Source organism: Brachyistius frenatus, unplaced genomic scaffold (assembly GCF_029030835.1).
Source record: "Brachyistius frenatus isolate BFR_SWC_R1_liver_20210118 unplaced genomic scaffold, ASM2903083v1 Contig_120, whole genome shotgun sequence".
Taxonomy (NCBI): Eukaryota; Metazoa; Chordata; class Actinopteri; family Embiotocidae; genus Brachyistius; species Brachyistius frenatus.
Genome location: NW_027210719.1, coordinates 339174 through 361618, shown reverse-complemented (window position 1 = coordinate 361618; position 22445 = coordinate 339174). Strand labels below are relative to the sequence as shown.

Here is a 22445-nt window from a genome sequence, read left to right as displayed (position 1 = left end):
TTTTATTTTTTTATTTCCAGTCCCAGGTCCAGAAGGGAGAAAAAAGCAGCTCTGTAAGCACAAATGGCCTTTTCGTTGCTCTTGGCTGGTGACTGCATGTCGAACTTGTGCTGGACCTAATGAACAATGCTGTTCTTTCATGGCCTGTTTGTTTTCAGGGATGTATGGGGGGCATACACAAATGCACCCCTTGTCTGTCTTCAGTCACCATGCAAACATAAAACATATAGGCTGGACAAAGTCAGTCTGTTGAAACACGTACGCACACACACACACAGCACCCGTCTGTCCTCATGTCTGAGTTAGTTGGTTGTCTTGGATGAAGGGTCTTGTAGATATCACTCTTCCTGCGTTTGTTGGGCCTCTCCTCCACGTCGGCTGCAAACTGAGATGCTGTAACTCCACAGTGGCGACGAGGGGGAAAATATGGAATTAAGAGTCCATGTTTCCTTCGGTTCTCTCCACATCTTGATAACCTTGTTCTTAGTAGGGTGGGGGAGGAACTTACAAGGTCAAGTGTCTGAGTTTTGTTTGCTTTCATTCAACATTCAGAAATTCATTAATCTTATAAAAACTCCTGGAATTAAAACACTGCCAGATGATTTTAAGCATCACTAATATTTGAGGACCTACTTCATTTTTTCACAGCAGACAGTTTGACATTGTAGTCTGCACAGCTGTTACTAACTGTGTCAGAAAAACAATTATAATGCAAATGTTTCATGTAATGTTTCAGCTGGACACACACTAAATGTAAATTTAGGTTGTAACAATAACATTTAATATTCGATCACAGCTTAGGTTTTGGTATTAGGACAGGCTACTTTTAGTGGTTAATGTTAGTCAGTGCCAACAAACCTATAGATATAGCATGTTGACGTGTAATTTGCATTACTTAGATCAGTTTACTGCCTTTAAGACTCTATCTATTTGTAACAGTGCTTTGCTGAAATAACATAGATAAACAAAGAACCATCATGGAAATTTTAATCCTTGACCCACATTAGAATGTGTGCATGATCCATGTATGTATCCATAACCTATTCAGCATCAGCACCACCAGTCTGGGACAGCATTTCAGTTAGGGTCAAAGTTCAGTTGGTAAGAATAGCAACAGCCTATATCTGTGGAGACTTAAAAGACACAAGTCTAAAATACATTTGACTGACTGACCGCCTGCCATGTCGGCTTCTCGCAATCCCTCACCTGTTCGGCCAAAGCTTTGTCACCCTATAATGAGCAAACAGCACGACAAATCATTTACTGCCTGTTTATGTGCTCTTTTCTCTCGGTCGGCTTGTCAACAGAGCAGAAGTGGTTTAATAATAACTCATAGATCACAATAAAAAATGCTGATGAGAGGAGGGTGAGGACTGATGGTGGTGTTGTACTTTATTTTACACTGAGACCAAACGGGTAAACTCACTAATTCAGTATGTGCCACCTGAACAGAAGCATCTTGATCATGTCAGGGGAAAACTGTCTCTCAACCACGTTCCTATTTTTACATTACTTAGGTGAAGAAAGTTAAATCAATCATTTATATTAAGAATAAGGTTGGTGTCTGACTTTCTATATTTTCAATATTCAACAATAAATTGATTGGCCACGCATTGTTTATTTCCTTGTTATCAAAAACATAATGCTTATTTTGAAATAATGCCAGCAACACGTTTCAAAAAAAGTTGGGACAGGAGCATGTTAGCCACTGTGTGGTGTCACCTCTCATTTTAACAACACTGGGAACTGAGGAGTCCAGTTGCTGTTAGTTTTGAAAGTGAAATATGGTCCTATTCTTGCCTGCAATATGATTTCCGCTTCTCAACAGTTGCGGGTCTCTCTTTTCGTATTTTTCGTTTCACAATGTGCCAAATGTTTTCAATGGGTGACAGGTCTGCAGGCAGGCCAGTTTAGCACCTGGACTATGCGACTACGGAGCCATGCTTTGGCATTGTTTTGCTGAGATACAAAAAGGTCTTCCCTGAAAAAGACGTTGTTCGCTACACCATGTGCTCTAATACACCCCGGCACCACCACAGATGTTGGCTGGATGGTCCCTCTCCGCTTTAGCTCTAAATAATAAATCTAAAAACAAAATCTGACAGATGGCCAAAAATTATTTTGGAGCTGTTTTTCATTGAGGGCCACATGTCAGTTGTCAGTGCAAATTAGAGAACATAGGGCTGATTGACAGGAAGTCTGTCACAATGTGCCAATCCTTTGGATCACTTCTGTCAGTAAGTGAGACGCTGTTTGTGCTTTGACATGTGTGACATGCAGTATATACAAGTGCATGCGTTTTCAATTTGAATAATTGTAATTGAATTTAAATAACCCTGAGTTTCTTTTTTCTACATTTCCCACTCTGTAGTTTGATGCTACGATTTCAGAATTTTAAACATCCTATTCTCTGACTGTAGACAATGCAAGCATCAGTGGATTACAGAGTTCGAGGGTGTGTATGAGGTTGTAATGACCATTCAGTGTCCATCAAGCCTGGCTTCCCTCGGACTCGGGTGAGGCAGGGCTGAAATAGGTTTGTGCCACGAGGAGAATGGCAGGGGTCAGGCTTGGCAGGCTGTTAGGGAGGTTTACATTGATGCATGCTGACAGTGTGGGCTTTTTCCATTAGACACTCAAGTACACACAACTCATGCAGTTGTATTCTCCCTCTCTTGCTCTTGAGCTAACTGTCACTCACACACACACACACACACACACACACACACACACACACACACACACACACACACACACACACACACACACACACACACACACACACACACACACACACACACACACACACACACAGTCATCTCATCCTGGAACTGCAGAGAAGCTGTAAGGGATGAGATTAAATGAAGTCGTGGAACATCACTTCTTTGTTACAAATCACTTCATGCTCTTATTCTGTGTGAACGTTGGTCCAATTCTAAATCCATCCTGATGAGCAGCACAATGGAAACGTCAGAGTAGCATTTAAACTGAGGAAGGCTGCGCAATTAGGAATTAGTAGCAGCTTTTCCATTCCTCCAAAAAACTGACTGAGGCCTGAAGGGATGTGAGATGTTCCATAGGCTTTTGTTTAGGGAACTGCAGGAATCCCAGCGAACTCTTTTTATTCATGACCAGCAGCCTTTGCAAGATGCAGAATAAAAAAAACAACAACATGTTTTTAGCATGTGTTGAGGTAGCCTTGACATGCTGTGTGTAAAGAGATCTCATGTTGTAGGAGGATTGTACAACTGTGTTTTGTCTTGTAAGAGTAAAAACCACAGAATCAATACAGGCCCGAGACATTAAAATATTAACACAGTATGAATACATTGGGAGAGATACAGCAGAGGTTGCTTCTGGCCAGAAGTCTAAGAGTTTGTCATGAGGTTCTTATCACTTGGTTCTTTCTGCTATTTATACATGCAAAGAAATGTTCTCTGCTCCACGGTCAAAGGCACAGTTGTTGAGGAGAGAATTTAGCTATTCAGATCACTGATTAGGCCATGACACTGGAACTGAGTTATTAAACAAGAACGAAGATTATGGGTGTCTTTGATTGCAGTAAAATGACAAGACCTGTGTAAATACTCTTTAATGGAATATTTTTGGTAAATGAGCTTATGTGCTATCTATGTTTTAATTTATCAACTCTGAATCTTTTTATAATATAAAGCTAACTACGTGAAGGTTTGACACAAATCAACGTTTTCAACCATCTGAGTGAAAATTGTAAAATAGTTTGAACTTATTAAAAACATTTACAAAGTTGCTTGCAATCCACTTTTCCAGCACTTTATAGGTAAGGCCTAGGATATGGTCAGGAAATAGAGCTATAATCCAACGGATCTATTATGTTTGTCTATGTTGACCTACAGGCACGGTTCAAAATATCCGTGGGGTTTAAACTGACCCAAAGATTCTTGAACTTCAACTTCAACAAATTTCTGGGCAACTGAAGTAAAAAACAAAGCAAAAAAGGATATCTTTGTACTATTTCTTTTCAATCAGTAGTTGCTACCTGGCCTAGCTCAACTCCAGGAATTTCTCCTGGAGTTGAGAATAAAGTCGTATCGTTCTCAGTAAGAAAGCCAATAAACATATTTCCCCAAATGTAAAACTATTCATATAAACTGAAAACTTGAACAGGAAGAAAATCCGGAGCAAATGTGATTCACCTTAAGAACAAGAGAGAGGCGATGTTGGTCAAATCCGAAAATGACAAGAATGAATCAAATAAGTCAGATCTGTTTTTGCATTAAAACAAGCTGTCTGCATGTGTTTGCCCTCATCACATAATTACCAGCATTTGAATGCTTTTGAATGCACTGTGGCCTTCAGCAAGGAGGAATTAAACCTCGAAGATTCCCGTTACTTAATGCAACATGTATCTGCAGGCAGACTGTGGAGCTGAGAGTCCTGAGCTGAAACTCACACCACATACAACAAACAGGGAAACAAGGGGAAAGGCAGGACAGAGGAGTTCGGAGGACTTTTGAGTTTTGTCTTTGATACTTTGTTAGCATCCTAAACTTCAGGAAGAGGCGTCAACCAGAACGAGTTTGAGAAGAGGAATTGAGACCAAGAGATGAACAGAAGCACAAAGTAGGTACGACAGTTTCACCAAAACTCGATGACTTTCTTTGGTGTTTACTGGTTGAATTTTAGCTTGTAAAAACATAAATTTGGGCTAAAAATTTGGGCTGATAATCAATTAATAAATTTACCAACTTTCTTTTTCTGTTGTAGGAATTTCACTACGGCCAGCCCAAACACAGGCAACAGAGATGTAAGCCTAAAGGACCACACAGTAAATTACAGCACTCTGGTTTACTCTGAGCGCAATTGCCATTGATCCCAGAAAACAATTCCACTTCCTCTTCTGTTGCCGGAGAATGCTTCCCAGCAAAAAAAAATAGAGCACCAGGGATGTAAGAAGAAAGGGGAAGTGGGGAGGGGAAGAGGAGGAGATGGAGGAGGAGGTGGAGGAGGAGGAGGAGGAGGAGTGAGAAGGGAGGTCCATGGGGGGAAACACTCTCTCATGATGCCACTGCTTTTCTTCTTGTGCCCCCTGTGTGGACTAACAACTTGGTGTTGGGACGACACAAAGTCGACAGCCAGAAGGTAGTCCCACCATCGCACTGCTCAGCTCTGCATCTTCACCTGCCATTTGTCCCCAGACTTTAGGGAAGACTTCTCATCTCATCAGGGGATAAGGAGCCTCCAACTGATCAGAAGCAGCATCCCAGACAAGCAGAACAGCAGGTAAGCTAGGTAGATCAAAGTGTGATTGTTTCTCAGGGGAATCCCTACAGTATCCTACTAAAGCTGTGGACTTATACATAGTGCAGACAAATAGTGATGAAGTCTCTGAGGGAGAGATGATACATCTTAAAGAGCAGGGATGATGGAGTGGGAGGCCTGGTATGTGTTAAAGCCGCTGTCCTTCCCAGCACGTATAGCTGTCAACCTCAACCTGTCACTCTTTTCATCTAGCTCTCTTCTTTCCACATAACTCTCACAGGAGACAAATACACTCAACACAGTGCAGCACTGGGGACAGTAAAGCATGGAGCCGCCAGCAATGTCACTTAATGAAGTCTGAGGGATTCTTGTGTCAGTGCTGCTTCAGGGGCTGGAGTTTAAAATCCTGATTTAACACTATCACAAAAATCCCCCAAAGTTTCTTGTCTCCACAGAGAAAGTAGTTGTAGTACTATTAAATTAATTAGTTGCCTGTAAGTAGCAGTTAACCGTAAAGAAAAAGCTGCAGATTTTGGATATTTCTAATAGGTAGATGTTCAATAAACCAATGTCTCAACAGTAGTGGAAGAAATATTCAAGGTCTTTCAGTAAAAGTATTACTGTAACAGCATAGAAATACTCCTTTACAGGTAATTGTTGCATTCAAAATGTTACTCCAGTATAAACACAGAAGCCTTCCAAGTAAGTGGCATTTATGGTGTAGGTGATACATTTATTTTGATCTATTTTCCATTGAGGCTTAATTTACTGAATAATAATGCATTGTTAAAAAAAAAAAAATTTAAAAAGTAAAGTGGAGTAAATTCTCTTTTTAACTATCAACCACTGTCTTTCAACAAATGCTGTTTTCAGAACTATAGTTTTATAGCTTCATGTGTTTCCGGGCAAGATATTTTTTTAGTCAGTAACTAAAATGAGTATCCACAACATCTCTGTTACTGTGCATGAGATAATATCCGATGATTAAACCGCAGTTTCTGTTAGTGTGTTTCTGCTTGACATTAAAGATACAGCACAAATCCAAACTCCCTGCATCACCATAAAAGAAGATTATACATATCAATGCAATAAAATTTTATGAGCTAAACAATAAGGGAGATTTGTGTAAATGTGTCTCTAAAGATAAAGATTATAGGCTTGTGAATACAAAGGCATTTTCCGCTGCCAAACACGAATGTATTGTATATCAATGACTATGAAGACGGTCTTAAAATTATAAAAAGATTAAAAAACAAAACAGATACAATCATGTGAAACATCTCATCCATCACCCCCCAGAAATACCAGCTATCCGGGGATTACCATCAGGAGTGTGTTAGTCACAATTTTCCTCCATGAAACACCTTACAGCTGTCTGGCCTGAAGGTTCCAGTGTAATGCCATATGCAGCCAAACAATAGATCATAACAGGGCTGTGGGTCTGTGTACAGTTGTGGGCAGATGAAGAGCCATACAGCCATGTAAGGTAGCAGGCAGCGTGTCAGCCTGCTGGCTTCTGCTGGTGAGTCTGATACAAGGGAGGCTAGATTCGCGCTGGACTGTTGGCAGTGGCAACAGGTGACTCACATAAGTAGGGAGTATGTGCCCCCTCATTCCACATGAGATCTGCTTTTGTAGGTCACACTATTCCTAACTCACCCCTCCACCAAGCCACTATAGCTAAACTTAAACATGCTCATCCTTGATAATAATCCTGGCACCCATGGGAAAGATGTGCACAACAGTCCTGCACCCAAACAGCTGCTGCAGTGCGAGAATTGACTCTCCACACGTGTGAAAAGTTCAAGTTGAAAAGTCATGCTTGAAATATAACTCTTGAACCTTGACACATATGTCACTAGAAAAAATAAGTAAGCTTTATTTCATTTTATTAATTTGTCCATTATACCTCAGCAAATTCTTAAAATATCATGAGTCACTCGGAGAGTAAAAATAACCATCACTGGGCTGAATAACTGCAACCTGGGTGTGTTTGGCATCCTCAGTTGTTGATGTCTGTTTCAACTGAGACTGACAAGACTCGTGTATGAATTCCTAAACACAGAGCATTTCTCTGGTGATTTTCCACTGTGGTTGTGTCACTGAAATGTTACTGAGCTGTCACAACAACAGACCCACAAAACAAACTCTTACTGGCAAAGATATTTTGGTCATAGAGTTCCTAGCAGAGGCTTTTTAATTTGGGGTCATTTAAAATGAGTTGTAATATAGCGTGTTTCAAACTTAAAAACTTTATGCAATCAGACCGTTTTTATTCCAGTACAAGAATAGAATGTTGATAATTGTGTTTTTGTTTGTTTGCATTAGTCCATTAATCATTTGAAACTAAGAACCATTGTGTTTTTCTTACCTTTGAATGAGACCTTCATATCTGGCTGGTGCTTGATTGAAACCATGGGAGGGATGCTCTGCCTGATGATTGGTTGTTACGTTGTGGGAGAGTTGAGGTTTGATTTAGAGTTTGTGACCATTCAGTTGATCCAATCTAGCACCAACCTTTCTATATACATAGAGAGCAGGTCCTGTTTCATGGAGATGCAGTGAAAGCCTCAGCTGTACAGTGACAGCGTAATGGCTGGTTTTACTTTTTTAACAGTGATCGCATTTCCCTCCACGGGTGTCATATTCCATCATTGTCAATGGTTAACAGGTAAAAAAAACACCTCAACACAGATGATTTGGAGTGTATCGAGCATAACATTTGTTATTGTAATTCATGCACGACAATGAAATAACCTCAAATTCCACAACATAGCCCGCATGAATGAGTTTTTTCTGACCTGACCAAACAGTTAAAAAGGAACTTAAGGTTTTATCCATAAAATATCAGAACAAATGTGGCTGTCCATAAAAAAATTGTTTATCTCCAGTATGTGTCTTTGTGGCCAAATCTGTCTCTTTGGCCACACAGACACACACTATGTTAAATACTGTATATGCTTTTCACATGTTTCCAGTAAATCCTCTCATGACACAATAGTTAATGTATAACACGGTCTAAATACCTTTTGCTCCACTGATGTTAGTCTAAAAATGTCCCATTAAAGGGAAGCAGGTCAAGCAAATTTAGACCCCACCATCTAATTGTGTTTATGAGGACAGAGCAGAGCAAGCAGTGTATTCTGGTCCTCTAAGAGGATCCGCAGTCTGTCAAACAGGGCTTAGTGCTGAAAGGGCAGATCACTGAAGGAATGTTTAAATCAACCCTGCCCCCTGTTGTTCCTGGCCTGTGGATACACAACAGGCTCAGGGGAACCAGATAGTGTTGTTGGAAGGTGATGGAAAAAGACAGCACGTATTTAAACTCATCAGCTCGACAGCCGAATATCAGGAGCAGCATTTCATCTGTTCTGATAGTTCAAACTAAAAAGGACATGTGAAAAATTGGTCTGTCTTTGTTTTTTTATGCTTTGACACAACACATTTCACTTTGATTTTGTGAGAGAATTAAATTTGAAGCTGTTGCACTACTTAGCATAAGTCGATGGTCCTGTAAATTGCCTTGAAGGAAATGCTCAGGAGTGTCTAATAGGCCGGAGGATTTATCGTTGTGTTGCAGGGGAAGAGAAAACACAGCATTTTTGCTGTTGGTCTGCAGCGAGTCACAGCAGTGGCCATGAGTTTGCAGTGAGGCAGCCTAGTAGCTGCTCCTTGTCTCTTTACCTCTCTGAGCTGCCTGGCTGTTGTCCAGACCAGCTCAGTGTCAGTACACACACATCTGACCAGAAATGTGAATGCAGATGTATACATTGAGTTCAGTATGAGGTGACCTTGACGTGGTGAAAAGACATCATTCTTGGCTATTGTTCATACACAGTTTACTCTCTTGCTTACTAATTTTTTCCACCATCAACTTTTTCCATGCAACTCCTCAGCTCACCAACATTCACTGTGAAGGACACACACACACAAACACACGAGGAAAGACTCAGTCATCATCCGTGCCGCTTGAATCAGCGTCAGAGAGAAATAAGTCACAGATGCATAATGCCTCATTTGCGCAGTTTGCTGCACTGAATCCCTTATAACCAGATTGCCCATTACTTCTCCATTACTCTGCCACTGAGATTATAAACAAACCTGACAGCCACGATGGTCTACAGACGAACCAGAACGCTCAGCAAAGGGCACAATGCATCACAGTAAATCTGTGGTTATTGCCAGCAGCACAGGTATGATAGACAGCCAGCGGTGGCCAAAGGTGCCTCTATAGCAAAGAGGTTCCCTGGAAGAGCTCGGCTGCATCCTCAGCTCCTCTCCCTCCCACTCCTTTTGGTCATTTTGTCCTCAGGAAATTATATTGTTTGAGATTGCTTCCTCTGAGAGCAGGAAGACGAGACAGAGACTAAGACCCCTGCCTTTCCCCATGAGAGCCATCTGAATTCCACTTTTGTCTGCCAGAGAAGAAAAGCTTCCGTTCTCATGACAAATGCAAGTTGAAGTGTAAGTATTTTGTATGTATGTGCCCAGACTGATGAAACACATAAACTGAAGTACTGTACTTATGTACAGTGTTGCACTCATATTTCTTCAGAGTTTCTATTCTACAACGTACATTACTTTATGCTTTGTCTTCTCACTGCATTTAAGAGTAATCTGTCCTCAACTACAGGTACTGGTCCAATGAAATGTTTCTTAAATTCAGATGTTGCATACATAACATGAGCTTTAAAATGTTTCTACCACTTTGGTCTGGACCAAAATATAACTGCTGGATGGACCTAAATTCAGTTTTGTAGAGACATTCATGGTCCTCAGAGGATGAATATTTTGGTGATCTCCTGATTTTTCCTCTAGTTCTAAGCTGAGGCTGGCATATGCTTTAGACTGAAAAATATCAAATATTTTATACTGAATTGTTATAAATTAATGAATTGTAATAACTTTGTGGGTCCCTTGAATTTTTTGTCTTAGCAACCTCACCAGGACACGGAATTTATTATTGTGATACTTAATGACCAAACACCTGGAAAACTCATTACACATTATGTTAGTGGAATCATTATGAGCATGTTAATACACTGACTTGAGCATTTGGCAGCCTTATGGCGCTGCTTGTGGAGCTGTAGTCTCATTTACACATTAAACCAATTTACGATGGGATCTGATTAACACTGTACTATAAATACCACCATTAGAGTGACCAATAAAACAATTAAGATATTTTAGTGTTTACTTTCCAACATGATTTTGTTATGTCATGCCTAAATTTCTGACATAAATTGCTGTAATCTGTACTTTATTTAAAATATATAATATCATGATACTGATCCAAACCAAAAAGAAACTATCTCAAAGTTGAACATTGAATTAGTCCAGAGGGAGATGTTGTCTCACCAGGGTCTGCACAGGTGAGGGAAGCCTGTAGTCAGTATCAGCTGATAAGAGCATGACTGTTTTAATGTGCAACCTCCTGCTATTGTGCTGGCTGGACTCTCACTCCCTTCCTCCAGCTCTCAGCCTGTTTGTGATTTATGTCCAGTAAAGATCATCAGTTTTATCCCAGGCGAGGCTTGGAGCCAGTTGCCTGACCCGGTTCACCAACTGGTCTCCAACCGTAGCAGGTATAATGCTGGAAAACAAGCAGCAAACCAACTTTCCTACATTGCGTATTGGAGCATCAGCCCTGGGCGTGGATAGAGGTTGGATATTTCCTCTTCTTAATGTTGTCATAAGGGTGTTTAGCATCCTGCCTCTTCACGCTGCAGAGACAGAAAGCACAATGTTCTGCTTTTGCATCTTATTGGCATATATATGCTTCATAGAGACATTGAGGGAGGAGGAGGGACAGACAGGGGGACGGATGGTCATTATCATTTAGACCATCTCTCTCTCTCACACATAACTAGTGTCAGCCAGCCAATTCAAAGCTCCGCACAGTGGACTAAACAGTTACTTTCTATGGAAGCAGCCGCTCAAGGATTACGCTCAGGGACAGATGAGAGGTGGTAAGAGAGAACATCAATTCACTTTGGCTTTCTTTGCTCTTTCTGATTGTAGTGATTACACTGTATATCCTCTCCTACCTTGCACGCCATTAACGTAACTACTCGGCTTAAGACAGCTTTAGAGGAATGTATACATTTTCCACAACCTTGCCAAGTAGGGCTGGAACTTCAAATGTGTGACGTGTTGGAAAAAACCTGTCGAACTGTTACTATTCAGCCCTTCTTCCTCATGTTATAACTCATCTGTCTTTGATCTCTAATTGTCTGGTCAACGCTGGATGTAACCCGGTGCATATGCAGCATGTAGAAGTCAGAGGTCATCCCTTGATGGAATTTGATGGATGGTTTTTAACCTTGTAATGATGAGGGTCATTTATGGCTCCCATAAAGCTGTCCGGTGAACTGCCTTATAGGGCCATTCTCTGCTGAGACTAGCCAGCCTGTCACTGCCATGTTTGGGTTCCTATCCAGACACTCACTAATGCTTGAGTCGTGAGATGAAAGGATAAAGGAAGAAATCTGAGCGATAGCTCCAGATTGCAGTGTGTAGGAGGGTTTCATCATCGCAGAGAGGACAGTGGTCGTAGTGAGTGAAGTCTGCTGGTGATGAACCACAGGCGTAATGGAGGCTGTGCAGCTCAGCTCAAGCCAGGTCACAGCATTCAAAGGACAAAGTTGTCTGGCATTGACTTGCCCCTTGGTGGCCTGGTACTCTCTCTGTCTGTCTCTCATTCATAATATAAAATTGGACAAGAGAGAATGTAAACAAATATGACATAATATCGAATACTTTTTCTTAAAACAACCTTATTGTTTGCTTTTACATGACTCCTAAACTTCCTCTTCCCATCTTCCTCAGTCTCTCTCTCATGGGAAAATAGTTGTTCACATGCCACAGTGTCCAGTCCCGAACCAATTCACAGGCAGAGAAGATATTTACATGCATATGATGCCACACACACACACACACACACACACACACACACACACACACACACACACACACACACACACACACACACACACACACACACACACACACACACACACACACACACACACACACACAGGTCATTCCATTTAGCAGGAATGTAGAGATCTTGCACTGATTATTTGTATTTCTCTTTTTCCCTTTTCCCCTCCACCTCAGTGACCCCACATCTTCACCTCTGCTGCACCCTCGCTCCATCTCTCCTGCCTCCCCTCCCCGGTCTTTGTGTCTCAGGTGTGTGCTCGGACTGTGAGCAGTGATGGGCGATTGGACTCTCCTGGGGAATTTCCTAGAGGAGGTCCAGGAACACTCCACCTCAGTTGGGAAGGTCTGGCTCACCATCCTCTTCATTTTTCGCATCCTGGTGCTTGGCACAGCGGCTGAGTCCTCCTGGGGGGACGAGCAGAGCGATTTCCTGTGTGACACCCAGCAGCCCGGTTGCACCAACGTTTGTTACGACAGCGCCTTCCCCATCGCTCACATCCGCTACTGGGTGCTGCAGATTGTCTTTGTCTCCACGCCGTCCCTCATCTACATGGGTCACGCCATGCACACAGTGCGCAGGGAGGAGAAGCAGCGGAGGAGGGAGCAGGAAGAGAGGGAGGAACGAGGGGAAGGTGGGGGAGACCTGGAGGGGGAGAAGGAGTACCTCCAGCAGAAGGAGAGCAGGAAGATGGGGATGTCTGATTGGTCTGGCCGTGTCCGCCTAAAAGGGGCACTGCTGCAGACTTACATCCTGAGCATCTTGATTCGAACAGTGATGGAGGTGACATTCATAGTGGTGCAGTATCTCATCTATGGGGTGTTCCTCAAGGCCTTGTACCTCTGCAAGGCCTGGCCCTGCCCCAACCCAGTTAACTGCTACATGTCTCGGCCCACAGAGAAGAACGTCTTCATCATCTTCATGCTGGTGGTGGCTGGTGTGTCTCTGCTGCTCTCTGTGTTGGAGCTCTACCATCTTGGCTGGAAGAGCATCAGGAAATGTGTCCGCAAGAAGGAAATGCAAAGGAACAACCACAGAGCCGTGACGGTGGCCGTGTCTGCAATTCTGGAGCCCAACAGCCCACCACTGCCCTCGGCCTCCTGCACCCCTCCTCCTGACTTCAACCAGTGCCTCACAGCCCCGAGCTCCATGACCCCCATGACCTCCATTGCCTCTCATCCCTTCAACACCAGGATGGCGCTGCAGCAGAACTCGGTCAACTTGGCCACCGAGCGGCATCACAGCTGTGACAACCTGGAGGACGAGGAAGACTTCCTGAGGATGAGATACGACCAGGTACCCACGGAGCTGCCGAACAGCTGCTCCCCACTGCCTCTGCTGCACTCCGGCTACATGAAGGACAAACGGCGCCTGAGCAAGATCAGTGGGACCAGCAGCCGGGCACGCCAAGATGACCTGGCAGTATAGATCCACAAAGAGTGGCTGAGGGGGAGGAGGAGACGAAGAACCAAAGAGAAAAGCCAGGAAGATCAATTTACACAGACGGGACAAAGTAAGGGGTCTGATTTTAAAGCACAGGCTAACTATGCAAACTGTGACACTGAGGCCTGACACTTGACTGTAGAAGATGAGCTAAGACACTAAGTTCTGTGAGTGGATCACGTAAACTTGACATGTGTGAGCTTTGGAGCAAAGCTTGCTGAGAAAAAAACATGCAAATCAAACTGCAAAAGGAGAACAGTGAGAACAGGGTAACAGGTGTGATACCTGACTGTCACACATTTTATGTTTTAAAAGCCAAAAACAGAAGGAGAGTATGAGTATGAGTGACGTGATGCACGGTGCGCGATGGGCGATGACTTAGGAAACTGTTTCAATATTAAGTGAAATATCACGCACATCTCAACTTCTCAGTTAATTACACATTAGCTATCACTTAAAAAAAAAAAAAAAAAAGCACAAACCACAGTTTTTTTTCACAACTGCAGAACATTAGAGTGGCAATAAAAAGCGGGACCTGATATGCTAAAAACTGTGAAGCTTTCATTTGCAGTAAATATAGATAAAGTGCCTGATTACGTGTGAAAAAGATATCTATTTCCTTCTAACTTGCTTTTTTTTAATGGTTTTTTGGGGGTTGTTTTTTTTTGTAAAGACTGTAAATTGAGCCACTTGTTGACTGGCTAACCTGATTGCACTATACCAGCAGGTCAACAAACATAAAATGCAACTCAAGAATAATGACTTTACAATCTTAAAGCATGTGAGTAAAACTGTATCTATTAGTCGTATATTTGTCAGCAGCCTTTATGTGCAGAAGTGATGCGAGAATGTGGCTTTTTTTTTTAAAGGTTTTTGAAAGGAAAGGAAAAGGTCTTGTTTGGTTGCCGGTTATGAGCAGATTCAGCCAATAGGTGGCAACAATGCACTTGTGTTTTTTAGTGTCTCTCCTGGAGCCATTGTGTGAATAGTGAATTTTTTTCCAATGCTGTGTATATTTCATTTGATGTCTTTGAATGTATGTGATTTCATTTCTCAGTGTCTAGATTTAACCACGTGCATACGTTTTTTATAACCACAGGTGTGAATTATCCTCGTTACAGGACGTTTATAGTTTCACCTCACATGTTGCAAACATTCATTTTAAAAACTGAAATCTTGTTCAGCCTATGGTATATCCACTGCAGTTTTTGGTTCCTCCACACAGACCTTTGTGCAATAAACACCGTCACTTACCCATAGCAAATAAGTATATCATCAACTGTACAGCCTGCTCCGTTGTTCTCAAAGTGTGTGGTACATTTAATGTTTTAAATCCGTTGTCATCCTCTGATTTCTCTACATCAACATTTACATCAAAACCACGCAGGAAGTGCAGAATTGGTGTCAAAAGTATAGAGGTCAATAAAGACAAGCAGAAGCAACTACCAACTGTGTGGTGATGAGGAACATGTAGATAAAAAGTTTCTTCCATTTTTAGATCAGTGTCATCACTGCTCGGGTTTTTCACTCTGTTGTCACGAGAAAAAAAAAAGGACCTGTAGGAGACAGATGGAGGAAGATGAGCAATGTTTACACGAACAAAGACTGTCTCGCCTTGTCTGCCAGGAAGCTGAGCGCTGGTATCCAACATGATCTGTCACAAGCTGAAGAGCTGAAACTGAATGAGAAACGGCGGAAGATGCTCTTCTTCTCTTTTTTATCATTATTATCATCTTGTGGAACAAGTTCACCTCTCCAAAGCTGCCCTCATCTCTTGATGAGAATATGCTGCAGAGGATATTGTGTATTTTGACTCAGAGCAGTAGTCACGATAATGTTGACATTTTGCCGTTCAATAAAATGTTTTCCTTTCTTTAAAAAATACTCGTGGGTCAATATTTTATGCTCTGTCGGCCCTTGTGGTAGTCGACCCTCCTTATTTATTTAAAAATGTAACAAAGATGGGATGTCAAGATGGGAGCGGCTTCCCAGATTTGTGTGTTAAGTCTGTAAGGCTCTCTTGTTTTGAGAGACACGCATAAACCTGTTTGAGATTTATTTTTGCCTGATCGACACCCTCAGATTAGCAAATAGAAATGAGGAGTTAGCAGCCAACAAGAAGAATTGATATCCTTCGCTTGAGTAAAAGAAGCAAAACCTACTAACGTCGTAGAAACACTTGGTAGATTAGTATTGGTTAATGCATTACCGGGTCAGCAGAATTCTAATTCAGTTACATTAAATGCTAATTTATTGTCAATGCGCAGAGCAATCATCAGTACAATAAAATGCAGTGACGTTATCATAGGTCAAGGAGATGCTATTTTTAAACCCTTTATAAAGAGATGTTTGAGACACAAATTTGTCTTTTGGAGGTCAATTTAAAACGTAATTTTTAAAGGGATGCAGTGGAGTAAAATACAATATATCCCTCTGAAATACAATAAGCATAAGTTGGACTCAAGAAAGTTCAACTGAAGTTTTGTGTTTTATCCTTCCTCCTCTGGTGTTATTAAGAATCAAATTAAAGTATAAAATCTTTCACATTTAAGGATCTGGAGCCCACAAATATGTGTTAGTTTTACAGAGCAAACGATTAACTTGGTTATCAAAATAACATCAATTCTGAAAACTCATTGTTGAGTTTTACCGGGGCGGGTCTGTTGTGAGTTGCAGATCCACCTTTGTCCTGTAGAGGGCAGCACCAGATCCGCTGTGGATCCTAAAATAAAAGACGACAACAAGGACTACGTTAATAAGAATGCTGGGAAATGTTGTTTTACTTGTGTCGCTATCATCGTGTTTCTACTGGAAAACGACCTACATTTCCCAGCGTGCCTTTCGGTCTTGACCCGGTTGCTAAAAAGCTGTCGAGTGCCAAGTGTACTTTTCATATAGCTGCTGAACACTGTGTTATCTCCTCTCGAGGGCAGCATTGTATTTTATCTCCCGGTTAACAAAAAAAAAAAAAAAAAAAAAAATTTAAAAAAAAAATAATAATAATAATAACGTAAGTAGTTTCATGTGTTGGTAGCGAGCGTCTCTCGTGGCTCGCAGTTTAAGCTGCAGAATCGGTCACTTCGTGTTTGTGTCCGGTATTTGTTGCAGCAAGTTTGCAGGATGTTTTTTTTAATTTAATTTTATTTGGTGACCACGCTGCGTTATATTAACTCCGCTTTGTTTTAACTCTCACAGATCACTTCACCATCATCATCGTCCCTGACGTCACTGGACTCGGCAGGAAGTTCAATTTGATCTGTTAAAAACGCAGGTTGGTATGTAAAACATAAATGTGAGAAAAGTATCATCTGCTATCGGTAATTGAAATAATCAGTGGTTGCATCTTGTGCTGTGCAAGAAAGCTGTGAGACTGTAAACTGTCTTAGATTTTGTTTGTAATTCGGGGAGTTTACCAAGCTGCTCTGCTTGTACTCATTTAGTCATAATCCACATTACTGATGATTATTTAATTCAATTATTATGGTGTAAATATCCTGTGAAGCCATCCATAGTAATCCCTATAATATTGTCTCGATATCGAGATATGTGGTTAAAAAAATAAAGATTGTATTCATAGTTGCAGCCCCAGCTCAAAGGATTAGTTGACAAAGTATTGTTTGTGTTTCAATAGAAAATGTTATCAGCAGCAATCTTAACAACTTATCATTCATTTATTTATTTTTGTATATTTTTACAAGTGTGTATCTTCTGCTGATGTTTGTAGTCTTTTTTTTTTTTTTTTAATCATTATTTGAAGTGTTTTTAAGAATGTTTTAGTATTCCCTTGCATGTCATTGAACATGCAATTAATAATTTTCAGAGAAAATACATTCTTAGAATAACTGGCGGTCAAATGCACCATGAGGAAACCTGAGCTGCAACAACAATGTTGTGTAAGGCTTCCTCTAATTTCGTAATGTTGCCGTCGCTCTGATACGTTTTCGAGTCCTTTATCTTCCTCTTGAAGTTGAGCTTGGTGCCTGTGCAGTGAATCCACTCTTTGTGTGTGTGTGTTTTGTTTGCAGCGCAGCCATGAGGAGTCTTTGGGGCACAGCGGGTGTGTTGGGTTCAGTGTCTGTGGCTTTTGGTTCAATGCTGTGGTCGCAGCAGAAGCCTGAATCGGACCAATTCGCCTCCAGTTGTGTCCCCGCTGACGCCACCCCCCGATCTCCGTACGAACTCAAACTAGTCCAGGTTTTGTTCCGGCATGGTGCTCGAACGCCGCTGAAGTCAATACCTGATGTGATGGAGGTAAAAAAAAAAACCCTCTCTGTTTGTGTTTCATTAACTCATTTAGTGCCCGTGTCTGCAGAAGAATAACAACTGTGCAATTCTTTGTACACTTTCGTATCCGCGCAGGTTCAGTGGGTGCCGACGCTGCTGGAGCCGCCACCACACACGGACATCCGCTACGTGGTGACCGATCTGGACGGCGGTCCCAGGCCCCCGGCTCCTGTAGAAGACAGCTATCGGAAAGACATACTGACCGTGAGTAGGTGTGCTCTGTCGTGATGATGAATCGGACGAGACTAGAGCGGAAGGAACTTATTTAGGTACTTGTACCAACTTGTGCAGCTGGTTCCCGATAGGGCGCTTTGCGGGAACACAATAAATAAATACGTGTAAACAAATACAAATGGGAATCGTCTTAATTGATTGTCTTGCAAAAGAGACATTTTAAAATGAAACATAACCTCTTTGAATCGATCTAACTAATGTGCAAATATAGACTGTGGTCCTATTTTATGGCAGACATTTAAGCACAAATGTAATGATTACTAACATGATGATGTCACTCCACTTTAGGTGTGCCTGTGCTGACTTTGACTCCTCCCAAGGCAGTAATGCAATAGAGTCATCATATTGTTTTGCGTTTCCTGCTATGACAAGTTTATAAGTTAAGTTTTATACGTTGTAAACGCGCCTGTGTGTAATGAAGGTGTGTGACTGTGCTTTTTATAGACTGTGGATGTGAAGCACCCTGTGGATTCAGAAAATACTTAACTCATATTAACCCATCCATCCAGTTCGAATTTATCCCCCTAGTGGCTGAAAGGAGTCATTGCAGATATTCCTGAACTGGATTCAGTCATTCACCTCCTTACAGTAATGCTGCCGAGTTGTTTTGTCCCATTTGCCGGCCAGCGTGTCTGTGGAAATGTTACTTTCCCGTGCTGACTTAGCTACTTTACAAAAGAGGTTTAGCTGCACCGGATTTAGCTCAGAAAACAAAATCCTACAATATGGATTCTGGCCGTGTTTGTACCAAGGACTCCCGCTTGCGATCGCATGTGCGGGTTCTTCGGGCCTCATCTGTAAGCATAACTTGATCCTGTTTGTTGCACTTGGCAGGGTGGCACGTTCCCGGGTCAGCTGACCACAGTGGGCATGCAGCAGCTGTATGAGCTGGGCAGGAGGCTAAGGAGGAGCTACATTGAGGAGAGGCCTTTCCTTAATTCCTCCTTCAGCCCCGCTGAGGTCTAGTAAGTGCTGCACATCATGACGATAAGCACAAACACCTTGCTACACTTTTGATAGATTGGGTTTTTATAAGTGCAGCGCAGCCTAAATGTTTTACTATTTTAAAGCTGGCTGCCTTCCATGACCTATTTTTTTTTCCATTTTCAGCGTGCGCTCCACTAACATTGTGAGGACCATTGAATCTGCCAAGTGCCTGGTTGCAGGGCTGTTCCAGCAAAAACAAAAAGGTAGAGTAGAAGCCCATATGTGCATCATGTCATTTATCCTATTTTTCATCTCATCTGTTTTTACAATTTTCTCCCCCACTTGTAGAAATTGTGCCCATATTAACAACGGAGGCAGAATCTGAAATTCTGTATCCGAACTATCACGGATGCCAGCTGCTCAAAATCCTTGGCAGGTACGTAGAGATTATTTTCACACCAGGCGCCGAGTCACATCAAGCCGAGACCATCCTATGCACTCGCTACCGAAAACTGGAATCCTGAATAATGTGCTGCGCAAAATTCTAAGCAGAGTTGAGATGCCCATGACAGGTTGTCATGGTGTATCTGTGTCTCGCGGCTGACGCTGTGTGTGTTCTTTGCAGCCACCGCTGGGCAGAGTCGTCCACTCTGCCAGAAATTGCGGCCGACCTGCAGAGCATCCAGAGCGCACTGGGGATCGCTGCTCACCAGCACGTCGACTTCATCCTCATTAGGGATGACATAGTTGCCAGAGAGGTGACACTGGCGCGTCGTCATTCATGTGACTTTTTGTCGGGGTCTCACCACATGCTATCAGAATACAGATTTATTTTTATTTGGTTTTTTTTTACGACTGCCTCATGCAAGGCTGCAACTTCTGAAGCTGCTAAGATGAAACTCTGTTACACATTTCATCAAGATTGTAGAGATTTTAACCATTTAAGACTTGAGAGATCCAGCGGGGACATGAGTTTAAAGATTGACAGTATATATTCATTTGCCAAAATTTGAAGATATTTTGAACTAGATGTCAAACCAGTCGGAAATGGATTCATTGCTTGACTACAAAATGAAAGCCATGTTTAATGAATGGGGTGATATCAGACTTTAGAGGGAAATGTTTTCAGCATGAATGTGCACACACAATAAGATCTTTATTAAACCAGCCTTCATGTTGTTTTTTTTCACTACTCAAAGACAAATACTGAAACTCTGCCTATCTTGCTGAGTATGTTTGGGTTCCTCCAACCAAACAGAAAATAAAGTTACTGGAAGATTTTAAATGGTTTGAAGAGTTTCATACTGGTACCCCCTTTACTATAAGCTGTGTGCTTACCCGATTTAAAAATGAAAATAGGATGAAGGGAAAATGACAAATATCTCATCATGTAACGATGGCAGTTGTGGAAAATTGAGCAGAAAATTGAGTCGTGTTTCTTTCCAATTTGTGACGCGTTTCTTGGTGTGAACAGACACACGGCCTGCCCTGCCCACCAGCGCTGGACACCTGGAGGAATAAAGTGGACCAGAGAGCTGTGGACATGATCTACCATGTCTACGAACCCAAGAACAGGTTAAATTAAATAAAGGCACCAGAACAGGCTTTTGAAAAGGCTAGAATCAGATTCAGTGTCCAAAAGGAGACGCTCCAAACACTTCTTTTTGTATGGAGCTTAACAGAACGGCTTTAATTCTTTTGCAGGGAGAACTTGCAGCTGTGTGTCGGCCCCCTGCTGCACATATTGTTAGACAACATCGAGGAGAAACTACAGGGAACCTCATCAGAGCCAAACAGGTTGGACACCTCAGTGTGGGAACACCCATTTCATACACAAACCTGACTGTTCAGTCGTTAAACAGCCCCACTTCTCTCAAAACAGGAAGTTGTTTCTGTACTCCGCACACGACACCACTCTGATTCCCTGTCTGATGGCTCTGGGGATTTTTGACATGAAATGGCCTCCGTATGCCGCTGATGTCACTCTGGAGCTGCATCAGAACCGTCAGACCAATGAGGCCTTCGTTAAGGTGTCATACATGGGCGAGGTAGGGTGTGAGAAAGTGTCTACATTTAGTAAATAAGCTGGATTTAAATTGTAAAAAGTTAATAAATTGCATTTCTTCCTGTAGGATCAACTCATACCAAGTTGCAGTGGAGTCTACTGCCCTCTGAAGGAGTTCAAACAGGTCCTCTCAACATACTCGCTGACCTCTGAACTCTATAAGTCGCTATGTAACAAAACAGAAGGTTTGACCCAACCGTGAACCTTCCACAGACCTTCATATGAACAAAGTGCTCCTCATGACATCAGACTCCGACAGTAAGCACACATCATGCTTTTTTTTCTTTTTTGAAACATCCTCACGTCTCTCCATCCGGCCACCGTCACTCATTATGCCTCACTGGTGGACTACAATGGAGTTTAGCCACTTCTGTCCAGCTTTCAGTTTACATCAGCTAATTTCATGATTCCTCATCTTGTAACCATAGCAACCACGTCTTCTCGGTAGCTTGGTAAAGGTACAGTGACGAGTGCTAAGTGCAGAATGATTCTGCTGTATTGTGTATGCCTGATACCAGATGCATAAGTGTGTATTTTCACACACTCATTCCGTTTGGCTTATTGATTAAAGCTGAAGTTATTTAATATCTCATCAACACAGTTATTTCCTACAGCAGCTTTGCTGAGCACTTAAACGGGAATAAATTGTGCATTTGTGAGGGAATTTTCACCTGCGGACTGATACAAAAACATGTCATACGTTACGGAGCAAGACACTAAATCAGGCTTGGCTTACACAGATAACACACACAGATCAATTTAGTGCCGGTTGTGCTTTTCAAAACACAACCGGCACTTAGTTCAGTGCAACGCAGGCATCGTGTCCCAGTTCTCACGTTGAGATATCAACGTCGTAAAGGGCGGACAATGTGGCCTCAATGCTTATCTGATTGTTGATGCAATTCTTCCGTCAATTTGGTTGAGCTCACAACCAAATATTGCTCATTCAACCATTTCAATCTTCAGGGTGATATTAAGAATTTCATGTACTGTATCAAATATTTATTCATCAAAGTGTACTCAAAGTAAATTGTGTATTAGTACGTGATTGTCCTCATAGAAGAGTAATTCTGCTGCACTATGTTTAATGAGTGAAACATTAGGTTGCCTTTCTCATCAGGATTTGTTGTCACCATCAGACCATAGTTTAATGTATGCATTAATAAATACTCATCTTCTAGACCTGAGTGTTACTGTGTTAAAATAACACACCTTGTACCTCATCAGTGGGAGTTTCCCCTGACCTGTTGCTTCACATGTAATGATTTGGTTTGGATTGGTGAGACATAAACACAGATTTTAATCAAG

At 41.9% G+C, this 22445-nt stretch overlaps 2 protein-coding genes across 6 annotated transcripts; both read left to right on the top strand.

The window, feature by feature from the left end:
• The first annotated feature begins 11127 nt into the window (after positions 1 to 11127).
• On the top strand, positions 11128 to 14621 carry gja5a (gap junction protein, alpha 5a). 2 transcript variants are annotated; one of them, XM_069713656.1, is made up of 2 exons: positions 11128 to 11210; positions 12361 to 14621. In XM_069713656.1, the coding sequence occupies exon 2, from the start codon at positions 12461 to 12463 to the stop codon at positions 13610 to 13612; it is 1152 nt and encodes a 383-aa protein (XP_069569757.1). In that variant the 5' UTR covers positions 11128 to 11210; positions 12361 to 12460; the 3' UTR covers positions 13613 to 14621. The 2 variants fall into 2 exon arrangements, with proteins under 2 accessions (XP_069569757.1, XP_069569758.1); XM_069713657.1 differs by having other exon boundaries at positions 11154 to 11207.
• Positions 14622 to 16622: 2001 nt separating this feature from the next.
• Positions 16623 to 22445, top strand: acp6 (acid phosphatase 6, lysophosphatidic). 4 transcript variants are annotated; one of them, XM_069713679.1, is made up of 12 exons: positions 16623 to 16637; positions 16823 to 16898; positions 17653 to 17878; positions 17987 to 18115; positions 18980 to 19110; positions 19256 to 19335; positions 19421 to 19508; positions 19698 to 19830; positions 20547 to 20647; positions 20777 to 20869; positions 20955 to 21120; positions 21205 to 22445. In XM_069713679.1, exons 3-12 carry the CDS (start codon positions 17660 to 17662, stop codon positions 21337 to 21339), a joined length of 1275 nt encoding a protein of 424 aa, XP_069569780.1. In that variant the 5' UTR covers positions 16623 to 16637; positions 16823 to 16898; positions 17653 to 17659; the 3' UTR covers positions 21340 to 22445. The 4 variants fall into 4 exon arrangements, with proteins under 4 accessions (XP_069569780.1, XP_069569781.1, XP_069569782.1 ...); XM_069713680.1 differs by having other exon boundaries at positions 16631 to 16722; XM_069713681.1 differs by lacking the exon at positions 16623 to 16637 and having other exon boundaries at positions 16742 to 16898; positions 17658 to 17878.